At 46.3% G+C, this 17565-nt stretch overlaps 1 protein-coding gene across 1 annotated transcript in view; it reads left to right on the top strand.

Annotated features, from left to right (window-relative positions):
• Positions 1-17565, top strand: part of GALNT12 (polypeptide N-acetylgalactosaminyltransferase 12) — a 48642-nt gene that overhangs the window by 20190 nt on the left and 10887 nt on the right. The window contains exons 2-4 of the mRNA XM_012802376.2: positions 7147-7316; positions 10844-11033; positions 14931-15116. Of these exons, the coding sequence (XP_012657830.2) occupies positions 7147-7316; positions 10844-11033; positions 14931-15116 (546 nt within the window). The remainder of the gene's footprint in view (positions 1-7146; positions 7317-10843; positions 11034-14930; positions 15117-17565) is intronic.

Consider the following 17565-nt stretch of genomic DNA (forward strand, 5'->3'; position numbering starts at 1 on the left):
AGCAATTCTCTTGCCTCAGCCTCCCGAGTAGCTGGGACTACAGGTGCCTGCCACAACGCCTGGCTGTTTTTGTTGTTGTTGTCATTGTTGTTTAGCAGGACCTGGCTGGATTTAAACCTACCAGCCCCAGTGTGGTAGCTGGTGCCCTAATCACTGAGCTATAGGCACCGAGCCTAATTTTTCTATTTTTTTTTTTTTTTTGTAGAAATGAGGTTTCACTATGTTGCCCAGGCTGGTCTCAAACTCTTTGTCTCAAGCAATACTCTTGCCTCAGCCTCCCAAAGTGTGGAATTATAGGTGTAAGCCACTTTGCCTGGCCTGTATTATCTAAAGTTTAGTGGTGAATTTTAAAGTACATATTTAATTTAATAAAGATTAAAGTTAATTGTTAACTGTAGACTTTAGCTGCTTTAACATTGACTGGCCTCCCTCCCAATTCGTATCCCATTTTACTCCAATATTTTAATTGTGTTTTGCTTTTAAACCAATACATGAAGACATTTTTAAGATGTAGTATTTGTCTGTTTAGATTTAGCCACAAGTTTAACCATTTTCTCTGCTTACCATTCTTTCTGAGTCAGAGACCTTTCTGGGAGTCTTTTTCTTTTTCCTGGAATATGTAATATACTCACTGCCATAGAAGTTATAGTGCTAGGATTATAGGCATGAGCCACCACACCCAAACTGTCATTCTTATTTCTTTGTCTTCATTTGAAATCTTTTATTTAAGCATATTAAGCATATTTACTTCATGTTCAGTGTCAGATAATTCTAAGGTCTAGATTAGTATTTTCTTCTTATTCCTGGACATAGAGGACTTAACTTCCTTTACTTTCCTGTTAGCTGCTGAGTCATGCATTTAAAAGATTTTTCAAAAGGGAGCTTGGCACTTGTAGGCCACATATAGAGAGGCTGGCCAGTTTGAACCGGCCCGTGGCCTGCCAAACAACAATGACAACTACAACAACAAAAAAATAGCAGAGTGTTGTGATGAGTGCCTGTAGTCCCAGCTACGTGGGAGGCTGAGGCAAGAGAATCACAAGCCCAAGAGTTTGAGGTTGCTGTGAGCTGTGATGCTACGGCACTCTACTGAGGGTGATGTAGTGAGACTCTGTCTCAAAAAAAAAAAAAAGTATTTTATCAAGAGTATTCAAAAGTATTTTATCAAGACTTTTTGGGTGTATATGCCAGGAGACTTTTGAATGTGTATTCCCCAGAAATTTTAGTCTTCCACATTGGCAGAGGCAAAACTCATAGTCACTTTAAAAAATACTTATTTTCTATACCAGTCAAAATTCTTTTGGTTGAATGTGACCGAAATACCAGTGTAAACTGACTTAAATACACAAGAAAATATATTGGCTTCTATCACAGAAAAGTCTAGGATTAGACCTGGGTTCAGGTTTCAAATGACTTCATCAGGACATCATGATTGGTCAGGCCTGAGGCACATAGACTCCCCAGAGGTAGGGGGTGTGTGTGGCTGCGCGTATGTTCAGCCCTGGGAAGCAGTTAGCGCATCCATTTAGTCATACCCATATAATACATAGACATTATGTAGTCTCTCCCCAGAATTATGAAGGTTACATGAAATAAAAACCGTAAAATGCTCAGCACAGGGCCTCTCAGGTAGTAGGCAGCGGACAGATGTTACTGTTATTACTGGGTGAGGTACAAGGCATACTGAAAATACAGACACAAACACAGCTCAGCCCCTGCCCTCACAGAGCACATGGAATATACCAGAAATTTAGGGAAACAGTGGTTTACTATGATTTGGTTTTAAATTCAGCTCTGAGCTGTTATCTGTAAGGCAAAAGTGATGCTTAGTTGTTTCCTGATCAAAGGATACATAGCTTTTTACCAGTAAGGAAAAGGAGAGAGTGTTTTTCTGGATGCAAACTCAGAGACATTTCAAAATGATGTGCAATGGTACCCTTATGCTTTTTCAGTTTTTTAATGGTACCATGCAGTTGTTCTGTTTTTCACTTTCAGTACAGTATCCAATAAATTATATGCGATATTCCATACTTTGTTATAAAATAGGCTTTGTGTTAGATGAGTTTACCCCATGGTAGGCTAGTGGAAGCATGCCGAGCATGTTTAAGGTGGGCTGGGCTAAGCCGGGTGCAGTAAATGCATTTTCAACTTAGGATGGGCTTTTGGGGTGTAACCCCATCATAAGTTGAGGAACATCTGTATTGAACTTCATAAAGGAGAAAGCCTTTAGGAGATGTTTTCAAGAAAAGAAAAAACTAGGGCAAGAAAAAAAGGAAAAGGCAGAATACTAAATTATTGCTCAGTGAAGGCATTTGCTATAGGGAGCTAAAGAAATGCTATGCAGCCTTTTTAAAAATTATATTCATTGTTGGACAGTTTTAGAATGCAGAAAAATATAAAGAATTAAATAAGAATCAATGACAATCCCACTCATTGATAACATTTTTGGCATATTTCTTTCTATTGTTTATTGTTTATGTGTGAGTATGCTCACATACACATCATTGTTTCTAGAATTGGCTATTTATAGATTTCTACTTTGCTTTTTTGATACATTATACTGTGACCATTCTTTATCATTAAATAGTCTCTTAAAATATTATTTTCAATGGCCATGTAGCATTTCTTCATGAAGCCATATTACAACTATTTCTTATTGGACGATTAAATTACAGATTTTTATTGTTATAAGTAATATTATAAAAATGTTTTTAAGTTTTCTTCAGGGTATCTGATTATTATTGCTTAGGCAAGAAATTCTTAGACAGGGTATTGACATGAGATCAAAGAGAAGAGGAACATTTTAAAGCTCTGGCTGTGAATTATGAATTGGCACCCAGCTTTCTTGGGATTTATGTGACACAAACAGCCTACCTTGGCATTCTAAGATAGTAGTAGCCTTAGGCCTTTGGGTTTCACAGAGCAGTGAGAACACAGAAACAAAAAATGAGTATATTCTTCTTAGCAAAGTATCTCAAGAATGGAAGAAAAAGTATCAAATGTATTCAGTCTTACTATGAAATTAATTTATAGCTTTCTTATGAAAGCTATAACCCAATTATAGCCCAAGAGGGAGGTGGGGGGGAGGATGGGTGGAGGGAGGGTAATTGGTCGGACCACGCTTATGGTGCATCGTATCAGGGTACATGGGAAATTTATTAGGTGTAGAATATAAATGTCTTAACACAATAACTAAGAAAATGTCGTGAAGGCTGTGTTAACCAGTTTGATGAAAATATTTCAGATTGTATATAGAACCAACACATTGTACCCCATGATTACATTAATGTACACAACTATGATTTAATAAAAATAAAAATTAAAAAAAAATAACTGAAGAAGGGCTGATAAATTTGGTCAAACAGTGAAGAAATAAATTTGAATCCAGTATAGTAGGATGTGATTTTAAACTAAAGGACGGTTCTTTACATTGAATAAACTTTACTTTGAAAACCTCACTCTACCATTTTTATTTTCACTTATTTTTCTTAGAACCTGTGAATGTTTGAAACTAAATTTTAGCTGCTTCTTTGTTTGTTTCAGAGACAGAGTCATGCTCTCTTGTCCTGGTTTGAGTGTAGTGATGTCATCGTAGCTTGCTGCATCCTCAAAGTCCTGGGCTCTAGTGATCGTCCTGCCTCAGCCTCCTTAGTACCTGGGACTACAGACACGTGCCACCACATCTGGCTAACGTTTAATTTAATTTGATTTGTTTAAAGAGATGGGATCTTGCTTTGGTGCCCAGGCTCCTTCCCTAAGTGATCCTCGTGCCTTGCTCAGCAAAGTGCTGGGATTATAGGAGTGAGCCACCCTGCTTGGTCTGCATATTTATTTACTTTTTTAGAGACAGAGTCTCACTTTATTGTCCTCGGTAGAGTGCTGTGGCACCACAGCTCAGCAACCTCTAGCTCTTGGGCTTACGCGATTCTCTTGCCTCAGCCCCCCGAGTAGCTGGGACTACAGGTGCCCTCCACAATGCCTGGCTATTTTTTTGTTGCAGTTTGGCCAAGGTCAGGCTCAAACCCTCCACCCTCAATATATGGGGCAGGCACCCTACTTACTGAGCCACAGGCACCGCCCTGCATCTATTTTTAAAGATGAAAAAAATCTTTATTTTAGGTTTTATAAAAAGACTTTTTCACACAGTGTAATTCTTTCTGACGCTTTTAGTGAGCTACAGCTTAGCACTATATAGCTTTTCTATGCATCCTGTTCTAGTATGCAGGAGCTAAATAATCCAGACACACTTATAAATCACACACACATTTATTTCCCACTTACCGTAACTTACGTATTTATTTGCTGCACGGGGAGGCTGTTTTGGCAGAGCTGGGAAAGAATGAGATTGCCGAGGGCATTTGTAAGGACCATTAAGATTGAGATATATACTTATAGATTAGAATTGGCTTGGTGTTTGGGTATATCCTTTGCAAATTAAACTTTTTTCTTCTTTTTATATTAAATTTTTAGTTTTGAAAAATTCAAACCTGGAGAAAATTTGTAAGAATAGTGCAATAAACTCCTATAAATCCTCCGTCTAAACTCACCCATTATTATTTTGCCCCATTTGCTCAATTTTTCTCTTTCTATATGTCTACTATAATATTATACCCCATCGGTTAACCATTCTTTACCCATCTTTACTTTAGTGTGTATTTTCCAAGAATGAGGATACTCTCTCAGGATACTAAGAGATAGTATCAAATTGAGGAAATTCATACAATCTTAGATTTCTTCAGCTGTCCCAACTTTATTTTTGAGACAGAGTTTCACTCTGTCACCCTCGGTAGAGTGCTATGACATCATAGCTGACAGCAACCTCAAACTCCTGGGCTCAAGTGATGCTCATGCTTCAGCCTCCCGAGTAGCTGGGACTACAGGCACCCAGCTACATTTTAGAGACGGGGGTCTTACTCTGGCTCAAGCTGGTCTGGAACCTGTGAGCTCAGGCAATCCACCCGCCTCAGCCTCCCAAGTGCTGGGATTACAGGCATGACTTAATGTTTCATTCAAGAATGTTGTGTCTTCCAACCCACAGCTGTGTAACTTTGATGAAGGATTAAAGACTAGAGCTATGATAGTGCTAAGGAATTGTTAATGTTTAAAGATTTGACAAAGATACTGTGTTTCTTATAAAAAAAGATCCTTATCTGCTAGACATTCCTAATGAAATAGTCACAGATGCCACCCTGTGCTGGATTTTCTCAAAAATCAATCTGGGAAGGGGGCAATAGCCATTGACACAGATGAATCAAGACTGACCATACATTAAGAATCATTGACACCTCAGGCAGTGCCTATGGCTCAATGGGTAGGGTGCCAACCCCATGTACCAAGGGTGGTGGGTTCGAACCCCACCCCAGCCAAACTGCAACAAAAAAATAGCCGGGCGTTGTGGCAGGCGCCTGTCGTCCCAGCTACTCGGGAGGCTGAGGCAAGAGAATTGCCTAAGCCCAGGAGTTGGAGGTTGCTGTGAGCTGTGATGCCATGGCGCGCTACCAACGGTGATAAAGTGAGACTCTGTCTCTAAAAAAAAAAAAAAAGAATCAGTGACACCGAGCAGAGGGCACCCAACAGTTTCTTATTCACTCTCCTGTTTGTAAGTTTGGAGTTTTTCATAGTAAAACAAAAGGGGAAAGACAGAAATCGGTTGTGCATGCAAAAGGCTCTTCCTCAGCTTCTTTCATGGGGCTTGTGTCTGTCATTGTTCTTGTCGCATCCTGAGTGTCATCTCAGGGAGGCCCTCCTGGATCCCCTGTCCTGTGTTGTCCCTTCCCTCTTCCCACTCCCCTCCATAGCTGCGCTTTCATCATCCATGTTTACGTTCTTCATAGCATGATTACTTTCTGTAATTGCTGCTTTGTTAATTTGATTGGTGGCCCCCATGAAATGTGAGCTCCATGGGAGACTGGCCTGTCTGGTACATAGCAGGCGTTTGGTGACTGGCTGACAAGGAGCCTGTTGGCACTATATAGCACGTGATACAAGGCAGCAGATGAGAGTTCCACCCTCGTCCCTCCTTTGGCACCTCCTCTCCTGTGCTTTCTGATCTGACAATGAGCTGTCGGGGAAGGCCTGGCCTTGGCTGCCCAGGGAGCCTGGCTGCTCCTTGGCCCTTCACCTCCTTCTTGAATACCTTGCTGATCCCTTGGTCTAGCTTTGGCAAGCCCCCAGCATTTGACCTCTCATCCTTTTGGTGTCTCTATGGTGTCCCTCTTGGATTTTTGTTCCTTTCCCATCTCAGCCATCTACCACTTCCTGCTGATGATTTTCCAGTCAGTCCTGAGACCCTGGGAGGTTGTCACAGGTTACTCTGAGAACGCAATTCTGTGTCAACCAGGGAACCTTTGGTGCAAAGTGACAGCCAATTCCATTGAACAAAGAAGGAGCTTAATGGCCCTCTTTGTTCACCCTCTTTGCACCGGCTTGGTGCAGCTGCTTCATTGTGAAGCAAGGGTGGCAGGAACACAGGGGAGGGGTCAGTGTCCTCTGCGGAGTGCTACCTGGAGTGTTGGTAGACTATAGCCCCAGTTCTAGTTTATGCTTTCAGCACAACACCTAGGTCAAGCCTAGACACTGCTGGGTGCCAGTGGCAGGCAGGGCGAGGCACAGGGGCACTCGAGTCACCAGAGTGCTGCGTGTGGCACAAATTGAGCCGGAGTGGGCCATGTGTGTGGGGAGCAGCGAGAAGCCAGGAGATGCCTGAGGTAGGTGGTCCCCGGGCCTTCCCGAGGAGAATAGGGTTGAGCTGCTCCTGAGAGAGGACAGGGAGTTTACCAAGTAGAGAAGGGAGGAAAGGGCATTCCAGGCAGAGGGAAGAGTCTAAGCACAGGCCTGGAAGTGGGATTGGAGTGGAGAGCACAGACAGAAGGGGATCTGGTGGGGAGGGAGAAGTGACAATTTCCTTCCCTTCCTGTCTAGAAGTTGCTGTATAGCCTAAAACAATATTGCAAAGTAAAAGCTGGTTGGGTGTCATGGTTAGAACCTTAGAATCTGCTGGGGCTTCTGGTGGCACACAGAGGGCTCTGGAAGATCCTCCAGCAGATTATTTCCCACTTCCCAGGGGACCTTGTCCCCATTGTCTTCCCATCCCAGGCACTAACTTGGGTTGGGGTCTCAGTTCCTGAAGTTGTGTTGTATTTGCAGGTGCAGAGAGAAGAAATATGATTATGCTAATATGCCCAAGACATCTGTTATCATAGCATTTTATAATGAAGCCTGGTCCACTCTCCTTCGGACAGTTTACAGTGTCCTTGAGACATCCCCGGACATCCTGCTAGAAGAAGTCATCCTGGTTGATGACTATAGTGATAGAGGTAAGCCCCCAGTTTGGGCCCTTGGAGGAGCCTGTCCATCAGTGGCCATGTCTGGCAGGTGGGAGTGTGATGTGGGAGGGGTAGAATAGGCCCAGTAAGGACAGGCGTCCTGTGTGCCTTGTGCCTGATGAAGACCTCAGGGACAGCTGCCCAGACCCAGGAACAGCAAGGGCCGTAGTGGCAATGAGCCGGACATTTTGCAGGGCTGACCATCGGATTGGCGGGTGTGATACGGGAGAGGAGTTGTAGGCCAGGCAGGGCCAGGTCTGGTAGAACCTTGGAAGCACCAGCAGGGGTTGTGCCTAAACGTGAGCCTGAGAGGAAGGCGTCAGAGGCCTGAGGGGGACTAGAAGGACCAGGTCTGTCTGAGGAGGTCATTGGGTCTGCAGTATGGAGAATGGCTGGTGGCGGGAGTGGGGCCCAGTGAGGATGCTAGGGGAGGAACAGGGAGCTTCCTATTCGCCCACGCACAGCAGAGCTTTGGCTTGGCTGGGACTGGCGGTATTGATTGAGTAGCATCAGCTGTGACTTTCGGGGACTAGCTGAAGTGAAGCAGCTAAGCTTGACTGAGGGCAAGTGTGCAGGCTGTAGCAGCAGGTAGACCTGTGGGCTTAGTGGCTGGCGCCCATCTCAAACCAGATGTCCATGGCTAGGCCTCTCCTAGGGAAACAGCCTCTGCTTACTGGGCCTGCTGCTTCAGGTGCTGTGCCTGCCCCATCTGACTTCAGGACTGGCCTGTGTGTTCTGACAGGTGTGTGTGTGTCTGGCTCTTGCAGAGACCCAAAATGACAGCAATTCCAATAGACAGAAACAGATCTCATGTCACAGATCTGCCATGCTAGTCCAGGACAGGTGTGGTGGCTCCATATGGCATAGGACTCAACTCGTGCACTGGATTCCCACCTTCTCCAGGATGCTGTGCTGCCTCTGTCCGCCTGGTCCAGGCTGGTTTTTCTCCTCCTGTGCCCCTTGTCGGCCAGAGGGCTTAGTGGGGCAGGGGAGCCACACCTTTGCTCCTTGAGGGCACACTTGGGAATTCCCCTCCCATTCCAGTGAGCAGAGCATAGCTGCCTGGGAGGCTGGGAGATGGGACCTTCGTCCTGGTGGTGTGTCCCCGAGTGGGTTTAAGGCACAAGCAACCGTGTTCATGGTAGTGGGCAAGCCAGGCTGGGGTGTGGTGCTGAGTGCAGCCTAGTAGACGTTGAATTCTGGAGTCAGAGCACCCAGGTCTGAGGCAGGTTTTACCATGATCTGGTCATGGCCATCTGGGTGAGTTGCTTGTCTTGTCTGATCTGCAGTTTTACACCTGCAGATCGACCTATCACACCTATCAGAGAGTTGGGTGAGGAATAAATGAGATCATGTGTAGGACAAAACCTCCTGTGTCAGCCAGGACAAAGTAGGGGCTCATCTGTATTTCCTATTGTCCCTTCCTCTCAAGGTTGCCTTAACTCACTGCATGGGTTTAAATCCCCTCTCCAACACTTAGTGACTATGTGACTTTGAGTAATGACCCTAATGAGTTTCAACCTTGGCTTCAGCCCCTCTAAAGTAGGATAATAATAGTTTCTACTTTATAGCATCTTGGTGAAGATTAAAGGAGATAAGGTAGGTAACATGCTGGGTTGAAGCCTGGCATATATTTAGCTCTTATTAAGTGGTAAGCTTCTCTGTTTAGGAAATACTTTTAAAAACTATAAAGTAAAAAAAAAAAAATTACCACTTCACAAATATAGTCATCTAAAAGCAAATACCACTGCGTGTATGTCATCTTTATGAGAGTAAACAGCGCGGCAGCAGGCAGGCGCATACCTTCTGTCACAGCTCAGTCTCTCACAGATGCTCGATGGAGTGGGCCGGGCTTCCCCTCCTGTCACTGTGGGAACTTCTGAAAGCTGGACAGGTGCCCACTGAACCTGCAGTGAGTTGGGAGGTTATGGCCTGCCACCCTCCCCACTGTTTCTGCAGTATCAGTATGAGCTTGATGAAGGGTGTCAGCCCTCCCAGAGGCAGGGAGACAGTTCAAACAGACATAAAATTAACACTGACAGAGCCCATCGTGGGTGCAGGGAGGCTCCGCATGGATTTTCTCGTGTGTTCACTGGGCACTGCAGCTAATTAGCTTTGCTTGCAGTTACTGCCCTCATTCCTGCCATCAGCTTATTTGCAGTTATAATTAGGATTTTAAAAACTAAATCAGCCAGTGAATGTTTTTTTAAGCATCAGGGACAATTAGAGAGACATTTTGATAAACTATGAAGCAACCTGAAACATTTTATAACATTTTCCCCTTCCCTAATAGTTGAGGACTTTGAGCTGAAGGCCGTACTGATGTGGGGAAATGCTCTGATTCTTATTTTGCCGGAGCGGGTTCCCACCTGCCTCCACCCAATCTGTCTAGGCTGTAAATAGGCCTCTATGCCCAGAGTCTCATCTGCGTTAACTTGGAGGTATACCTTTTCAGCACACTCCCTTTTCTGCATAATGTGATAAGCAAATCCTCTTGACAAGTTTTTTGATTTATTTAATAAGGATGGGAATTGCAGGAGAAAGCTCTGGGCTGGTGTTAAGCCTTTCTGGAGCCTGATTCCTTCGGTTCATATCATGGTTCCTGAGCTTACTTGCTCTGTGACCTTGGGCAGGTTCCTTAGCCTCACTGGCCTCAGTGTTTTCATCTGTGAAATGGGGATAACACTTGCCTCATAGGATTGTGATGGTGAACAGAGGGCTTATCTATAAATCACAAAACAGACTTGTCACACAGTTTCTCTTCAGTGTTGGCTGCCATCATTATTATTACTACTGGAAACTGTAAAGTACTCCTAAGAAGATGTCAATTAACATAATTATTATTTTTATAAAAATGGTATAGTTTGGATGCAGTGGTTCACACTATAATCCTAGTGCTATGGGAAGTCTAGGCAGGAGGACTGCTAGAGGTTAGGAGTTTGAGACCAGCCTGAGTAAAAGTAGGGACCCATCTGTACCAAATAAAGAAGAAAAAAATTAGCTGGGTGTGATAGTAGGCACTTGTAGTCCCAGCTACCTGGGAGGCTGAGGCAGGAGGATCGTTTGAACCCAGGAGTCTAAAGTTGCTGTGAGCTAGGCTGACACCACAGCACTGTAGCCCAGGTAACCAAGTGAGACTCGGTTTCAAAAAAAAAAAATGTGGTTAGATGGTTCAAGTGTTTTTTTATTTTTAAATGTTCACAAGTCAAGCTACAAAGCTTGGTAACAGCTTAATTGAGATACAGTCGCATGTCATGCAGCTCTCCCATGTGTAGCGTACAGTCCAGCCTGCAGTGCATGCCCTTTGGTGGGGAGCAAGTGGTGGTCCTGGCGTCTTTCCTCCCAGCCCGCCCTTAGCCTTCACTGCACTTCCAACCTGGGTTCTGAGTGAGATGAGATGTCCCCAGGGAGAGAACAAAGGAGGCTTGTGTCTGTATCATCTCCTTTTTGGAGCAGGGAGGCCTGGGAGGTCCCTGAGTAGGCTGAGGCAGTAACTATTGCTCCACTTGCCTCCCTAGAACACTTGAAGGAGCGTTTGGCCAACGAGCTGTCAGGTCTGCCCAAGGTGCGCCTGATCCGCGCGAACAAGAGAGAGGGCCTAGTGCGAGCCCGGCTGCTGGGGGCGTCCGCGGCAAGGGGCAACGTACTGACCTTCCTGGACTGTCACTGTGAGTGCCACGAGGGGTGGCTGGAGCCGCTGCTACAGAGGTGTGTGACTGGCCCTCCCGAGGAGGGAACAAATGCGTCTCATTGTTGGATGGGCAGTGGGTGCCTGGGTCCAGCCACTCTTGGGCAGATCCTCTATCACTGGGCATGGTGACAGGTGTTCCCAAGCCCTCACCTCCCCTTGCCCGCTTCATCAGTCTTTTGAGGACCTTAAGTCATTTAACACATGGGAAATGTTAGACTATACCAGTATAGAGGAGGCCCAGTGTCACTGTTTGCTTTTATTATTTCTACTTAGCCAACTTTACCCTAGAAAATTTAGGAAGTGTCCTCAACCAAGAAAACTAAAAATAAATCGTCAATCAAATGGAATCACACTGCTAGAGAATATACTGTTTGCTGTATTTCTTTCAAGCTATCTTATCCATTATACCTGGGAGGCATGGTGCTGAGGACCGGTGAACCTGGAAGGGATCCCAAAAAAATGTTTTGATTTTTTTTGAGACAGAGTCTCACTCTGTCACCCTTGATAGAGTACTGTGACATCAAAGCTCACAGCAACCACAAACTCTTAGGCTCAAGCAATCATCCCACCTCAGCCTCTGAGTAGCTGGGACCTCAGGCGTCCGCCACAACACCCAGCTAGTTATTCTAGTAGAGATGGGGTCTCGCTCTTACTCAGGCTGGTCTCGAACTCCTGAGCTCAAATTCCTCCCAGAGTGCTAGGATTACAGGAGTGAGGCACTGCACCAGGCCCCAAAAATGTTTTTACTTAAGTTCCTTTTAAAATCAGAAGGGAAAGAAATGAATATATAATGAGTATACAATAATGAATCTAGCCTGGATTTTATTTGTCTTTATACTACTGTAGTTGCAAAATGTACTTTTTAATATGTCTATGTTTTTTATGGAAGAAGGGGCCCCATGAAAGTCATGATATAGCTCCGTTCTCAAGGCCCTTGTCCCTGCTTTTCGCTTACCCTCCTAATTTCCCCTCCGGGAAGCCACCATCCTGTGGGCCCTGACTTTTGTCCCTTCTGTCTCTCTCTACCCATTCTCTTGTCTCTGTATCTTGGAAGCCAGGAGCTCCCCAGGTGGGACAGGAAGGTGTGAGGATGTCTCTGTCTGGCCTCCCCTCTGTGGGGCAGGAAAGGGCTGGAGGTCAGGGTCTCTGCAGCTGGGAAACTGCTTCCCCATGGCCCCCAACACTTTGGTTGCTAGGGTCACCTGGAAGAGCTGGGGACTCGTTTGTCTCCCTTCCTGGGTGGGATCAAATTGCCCCCTGGTCTGCCCCTTCCTGCTGTTCTAGCCCCAGCCCCTGTGGGTGCTTCAGCTGCCTCTTTCTCCTTCTCAGACCTATGGAGCTCCACCAGTAGCAAAGACTCAGGGTTCCTCAGACCCAGGACAGAGTCTGAGATCATTTAGAACATAGTGACAGTCGAGTGGCCTCTCTGGGCTGGACCCTTGGGTTCCTCTTCTCCCACTGTGCACCTCTAGGCTGGTCTGAAGTCACAGAGAGAGGATGTTTTTCCTTTTCAGCCAGTGCGCAAATGCCTCCCAGATCCATTTCTGTGCACCCTTTGGAGAGCAAGCCTGCACTCCTTGTAACCAGGTCCTTGCTCTGTGCCTGTAAATGAGGGGGCTTTTCACTTGGGCTGTGCATTAGAAATACTTAGGGAACTTTTTAAACATACCAATATCCACTCTTAGGCAGACCATTTGGACCTGACTCTCTGGGGCTGAGGCCTGGGTTTCTGGATGTTTCAGAAGCTCCCCAGGGGACTTGAGTGTGAACCAAAGTTGGAACATGTTGGACTATAGACTGTCCCCCAGGTGCTTCCTGCCGGGAGCAGTTTAACTCCAGGGGCTTTGGAGATGTAGAAGGGTGTTCATGGTCATCATGTCAACCAGGTCATGGTCCTGGCATTTTGTACAGAGGCCAGCCCTACACAACAAAGAGTAGATGCCTACAACGTCCCCGTGAGGCCTGCACATCCTTTATTCCAGTGCTGGTACAGAACTCCTCCTTCTCCCCTCCTGTAGAAATTAGGTGACAGGTGAGTCCAACCAGCTTGATCCCAAGTCATCAGTCCCCGGAGGGCCTGGTCTTTGTCAGGGCGAGGCATGTTCTGGGACTTGCTCAGCAGGTCAGACATCGGCCCTCTCTGCCCACAGTTTCTTTAAAGAGTAGATAGTGGTGGATGCCCAGCTTGTAACTTCCTTAATTTAGGGAACTTACAAACTTGAGTCTCTGTCTCACATAGCCTGACTTGGACAATGCAATTTCCCCCTAAAATTGAAATTCCGCCCTCAGCGTGGTATTTCTAACATCCACTCTGACTCTCTGCCCTTATTCTGAGGTCACTATAGCTCAAGCACCTGGTTAATTTCTGCTTCACTGTCCTGAGTGGTGTGGCGCTTATGGTTTTTAGGCCTCAAATTTGAGATAACAAGCCCTGGAATATAATCCAAAGAAAACTAGTGTTCACACATGGTCCAGTTTCAGTTCATCTTTCCTGGTGTGGTGTCAGGTACAAGGAAACACAGTCTGGGAGCATGCTGAAGGATGGGTGGGCTTGTGGTAATGTTTGTGGAGAGAACAGCTAACCCCCACACAGGCTGACACCTGCAAAGGGAAATTGTAACGTTTTGCATTATGTATATTTCACCATTACTAAAATTAAAATTAAAAAAAATCACAATAGTGGGGCAGTGCCTTTAGCTCAGTGAGTAGGGCGCCAGCCCCATATACCAAGGGCGGCGGGTTCAAACCTGGCCCAGCCAAACTGCAACAACAACAAAAAATAGCCGGGTGCCTGTGGTCCCAGCTACCCCAGAGGCTGAGGCAAGAGAATCACCTAAGCCCAAGAGCTGGAGGTTGCTGTGAGCTGTGATGCCATGGCACTCTACCGAGGGCAACAAAGTGAGACTCTTGTCTCTTAAAAAAAAAAAAATTACAGTAGTTCCAGGTTTTCTGCCAGCCATCTTACAAACATTTTCTTGGGAAAGCCTCATGTTAACTGTATAAATAGGTATTATTATTCCACTGTTACCATCGAGGCAACAGGCTCTTGAGAGGTTAGGTAACTCGGCTAATGTCACACGGAGAGTAAGGAGTAGGATTAGAATTTATATTCTAGCTCCAGGGCTGAACCTTTGGTCTAGGGCCTCTTTGTTTTGAGGAAGATAATTATTTCTCTCTCTCTCTCTTTTTTTATATTCTAGCTCCAGGGCTGAAACTTTGGTCTGGGTCCCTCTTTGTTTTGAGGGAGATAATTATTTGTCTTTTTTTTTTTTTTTAGAGAGAGAGAGAGAGAGAGAGCTCGGTTCATTCTGTTGCCCCAGGCTAGAGTGCCATGGCATCAGTCTAGCTCATAGCAACCTCAAACTGCTGGGCCCAAGTGATTCGCCCTGCGTCAGCCTCCCAGCTAGCTAGGACTATAGATGCCCACTGCAACACCTGGCTAACTCTTCCATTTTTGGTAGAGATGGGGGTCTTGTTCTTGTTCAGGCTGTTTGAACTCCCAGAGTGCTAGGATTACAGGTGTGAGCCACTGTGCCCGGCCGAGATAATTTCTTCTTGATGTTAAGATGTTTCATTGTGATTAAACCTACTGCACACCTGGGAAATTAGAAATTTGCTTTGTGTTTCAAGTTACCTTTGATTTTTATACCTCTTAACATTCATAGTGGGGTTGATCAGAATATCCATAGATGGAATCAGAGAATATTAAAGCTGTGGGACGTTTCCTGTGAAACTCTACCCCCCCTCCCCCAGGATCCCCCATGATGGTCACCTGCCAGGGTTCTGACATGGCAGCAGACACCTGGAATGAGATGAGCAGGCCTTTCTCAGGTGTGAGTTCATGCTAGAATTCCCTGATTGTTTTCCTGCTGCCTGTCCACGTAGGCGAGACAGGATGTCTTGGGTGCTTTCAGGATCCATGAAGAGGAGTCGGCAGTGGTGTGCCCAGTGATCGATGTCATCGACTGGAACACCTTTGAGTACCTGGGCAACTCCGGGGAGCCCCAGATTGGTGGTTTTGACTGGAGGCTGGTGTTCACGTGGCACACGGTTCCTGAGCGGGAGAGGCAGCGGATGAAATCCCCCATTGATGTCATCAGGTCAGCAGTCGACTTCTAAGTGACTCATTTTCTGAGCATGCCTCATTGCATCTGGCTGACCTGTCAAGGAAGGCCCTGGGGCGGGACGGTTAGCTGATTACTGTATGCTTCCCTGCCTCCCTTCTTCCCACTCTTTATCCCCAGAGCACCTGTCTATTTTTATTAAATATCTTCTTCTATATACATGGATTTTATATTGGTATATTCTGTCACCCAAGCTGGAGTGCAGTGGTGTCATGATAGCTCACAGCAACTTCTAACTCCTGGACTCAAACAATCCTCCAATCTCAGCCTCCTGAGTAGCTGGGACTGCAGGTTTGCACCATCATGCCTCGCTTATTTTTTGCAATGATAGGAGTCTCAATATGTTGCCCAGGCTGGTCTCGAACTCCTGGGCTCAATCCTCCTGCCTCAGCCTCCCAAAGTGCTGGGATTATAGGCTTGAGCTACCATGCCTGGCTGGCATATTTTAATTAATTTAATTTTTAAATTGTACTAAGATATGCATGATAGAGAATTTGCTATTTTAACCATTTTTAAGTACTTTACGTAATTTTAGTGGCATCAAGCACATTCACAATATTGTACAAGCATCACCTGTACTTGTTCCCAGGGATTTTTTCATCATCTCACACAGAAACTGTACTCATTAATCAATAACTTCCCATTCTCCCCTTCTCAGCCCCTAGTAACCTCTGTTCTTCTTTCTATCTCTTGGAGTTTCCTTCTTTTTGGTACCTCAAGTAAGTGGAATCACAATATTTGTCCCTTTGTATTTGGCTGTTGATGGACACTTGGGTTGTCTTTTGGTTTTTGTAAATAATGCTGCTGTGAACGTGGGTGTACTGCTATCTGTTTGAGTCCCTGTTTCCAGTTATTTTGGGTACACACCTAGGCGTGGGGGTGCTGGGTCATATAGTCATTCTTGAGGAGGAAGCACTATTAAGCCTCTTTTGACCTGGGGGGCAGGTGGACGGGGTTTGGAGGAGCCAGCTCCAGCCAGTGGTGAGTGTGAGCAGAGCAGGCCTATGGGAAGACCAACATCTCTCATTCTGGAAGTGGTGAAGTAATGGCTCCTTCCGCCCTTTCCAAGTTCAGAACTAACGGGGAGACAGATGTAGGAGTACGGAGGAGAAGGACTTCAGCTTTATTGCTGCTGTACTGGACTGGGAAGGGTGTTTTAGGTCTGCTCCCACATTCTGAGTCCTTCCACCTGAGTCCTGACCTCAAGATGACCCACTGTTGACTGGAGTGGAGCAAATGAGGAGAACATGTCTAGAGATAAAACTGGGGAGACAGGTGCGGGAGTGTGATTCATGCCAGCATTGAAGGCCAAGGGAAGGAGCCAGACTTTACCCCAAGAGGTGGAAGCTGATAAAGGGATCTGGCCAGGAAGTGACCTGAGTGTCTGTGCTCTTTAAAGATTGGGCTGCATACCACATGTGAGGGGCCTGGAGGGGACAGCACTGTGGGCAGGGACGCCACGAGGAGGCTGGCACTCTTTCAGGTCAAAAATGAGGCACTAGGAGACAAAGGCAGGAACTGATAGATTCCAGAGAATAAAGGTGGAAGAATTGGGAGAACTGGGTGGGAACCGGGGAAGGGAGGAATGGAGGAGGCCCCCTGGGCTTCTGAAGGGGCCCTGAGAGAGAACCTGGGCTTTAGACCCTCATTCAGCCGGTTTGGTAACCGAGACACAGAGTAGGGAGGCTCTTACCCAGCCTGTCACGCTGGTACCAACTCTGATGGTTCCTGCCCCGGACATGCTCAGGGATGCTGTCTACTCCATCCAGTCGTATCCCTGCACTTCAGTTTCCTCCTCAGTGAGACAGGTACAGTTGTATCCACCCTGCCTATGTTCCTACATTTTTAGGATGAGCACACCTGAAAGTGCTTTGTGGTCTAGAACCTTCCCTTCCACAGGGAATAGTGCTGTTGCTTTCTCGTTTGGCCCCGAGCTCAGAGCCCGGGCGTGCCATGATGCTGGAGGATCGTAGCATTTTAAACTGCTGTCATGCTCTTTGGGTTCTATTTGCCCCCATTTCTGAGTCTGCTCTTGCCTGCATCTCTGTGGTGTGTTGAACTTTGACCTCGTGCCTTAGTAGGGTAGATGCCCTAGGCCGTTTCTGAAGTCAGTGCTGGCGCCCAGATGGACCTGGTAAGGAGCTAACAAGGCTAGCCGAAGTTGGCCAGCCCTGGCCGTCAGGTTGTGGAGGGGAAGCCACTTGAGCAGGAGTGGAACTGGCTCCCCCAGGCAGTTTAAACTGGGCACTTTAAGATGCCAGAGTTCCTTCTGTGGTCTCCTGCTCACTGGCCTCTGAGTGGTGTCTGTGAGCACACAGCTGGGTGACCACAGGCCGCCGCAGCCTGGCACTGACCATCCTCTCCTGTATGCGCTTTCTGGCTTCTCTGCCTCTCTGTGCTTCTAAAAATACAAGGGTTCTCTCCC

This window comes from Otolemur garnettii, unplaced genomic scaffold, assembly GCF_000181295.1.
Source record: "Otolemur garnettii isolate 467f Iridium unplaced genomic scaffold, OtoGar3 scaffold00014, whole genome shotgun sequence".
NCBI classification, from domain to species: domain Eukaryota; kingdom Metazoa; phylum Chordata; class Mammalia; order Primates; family Galagidae; genus Otolemur; species Otolemur garnettii.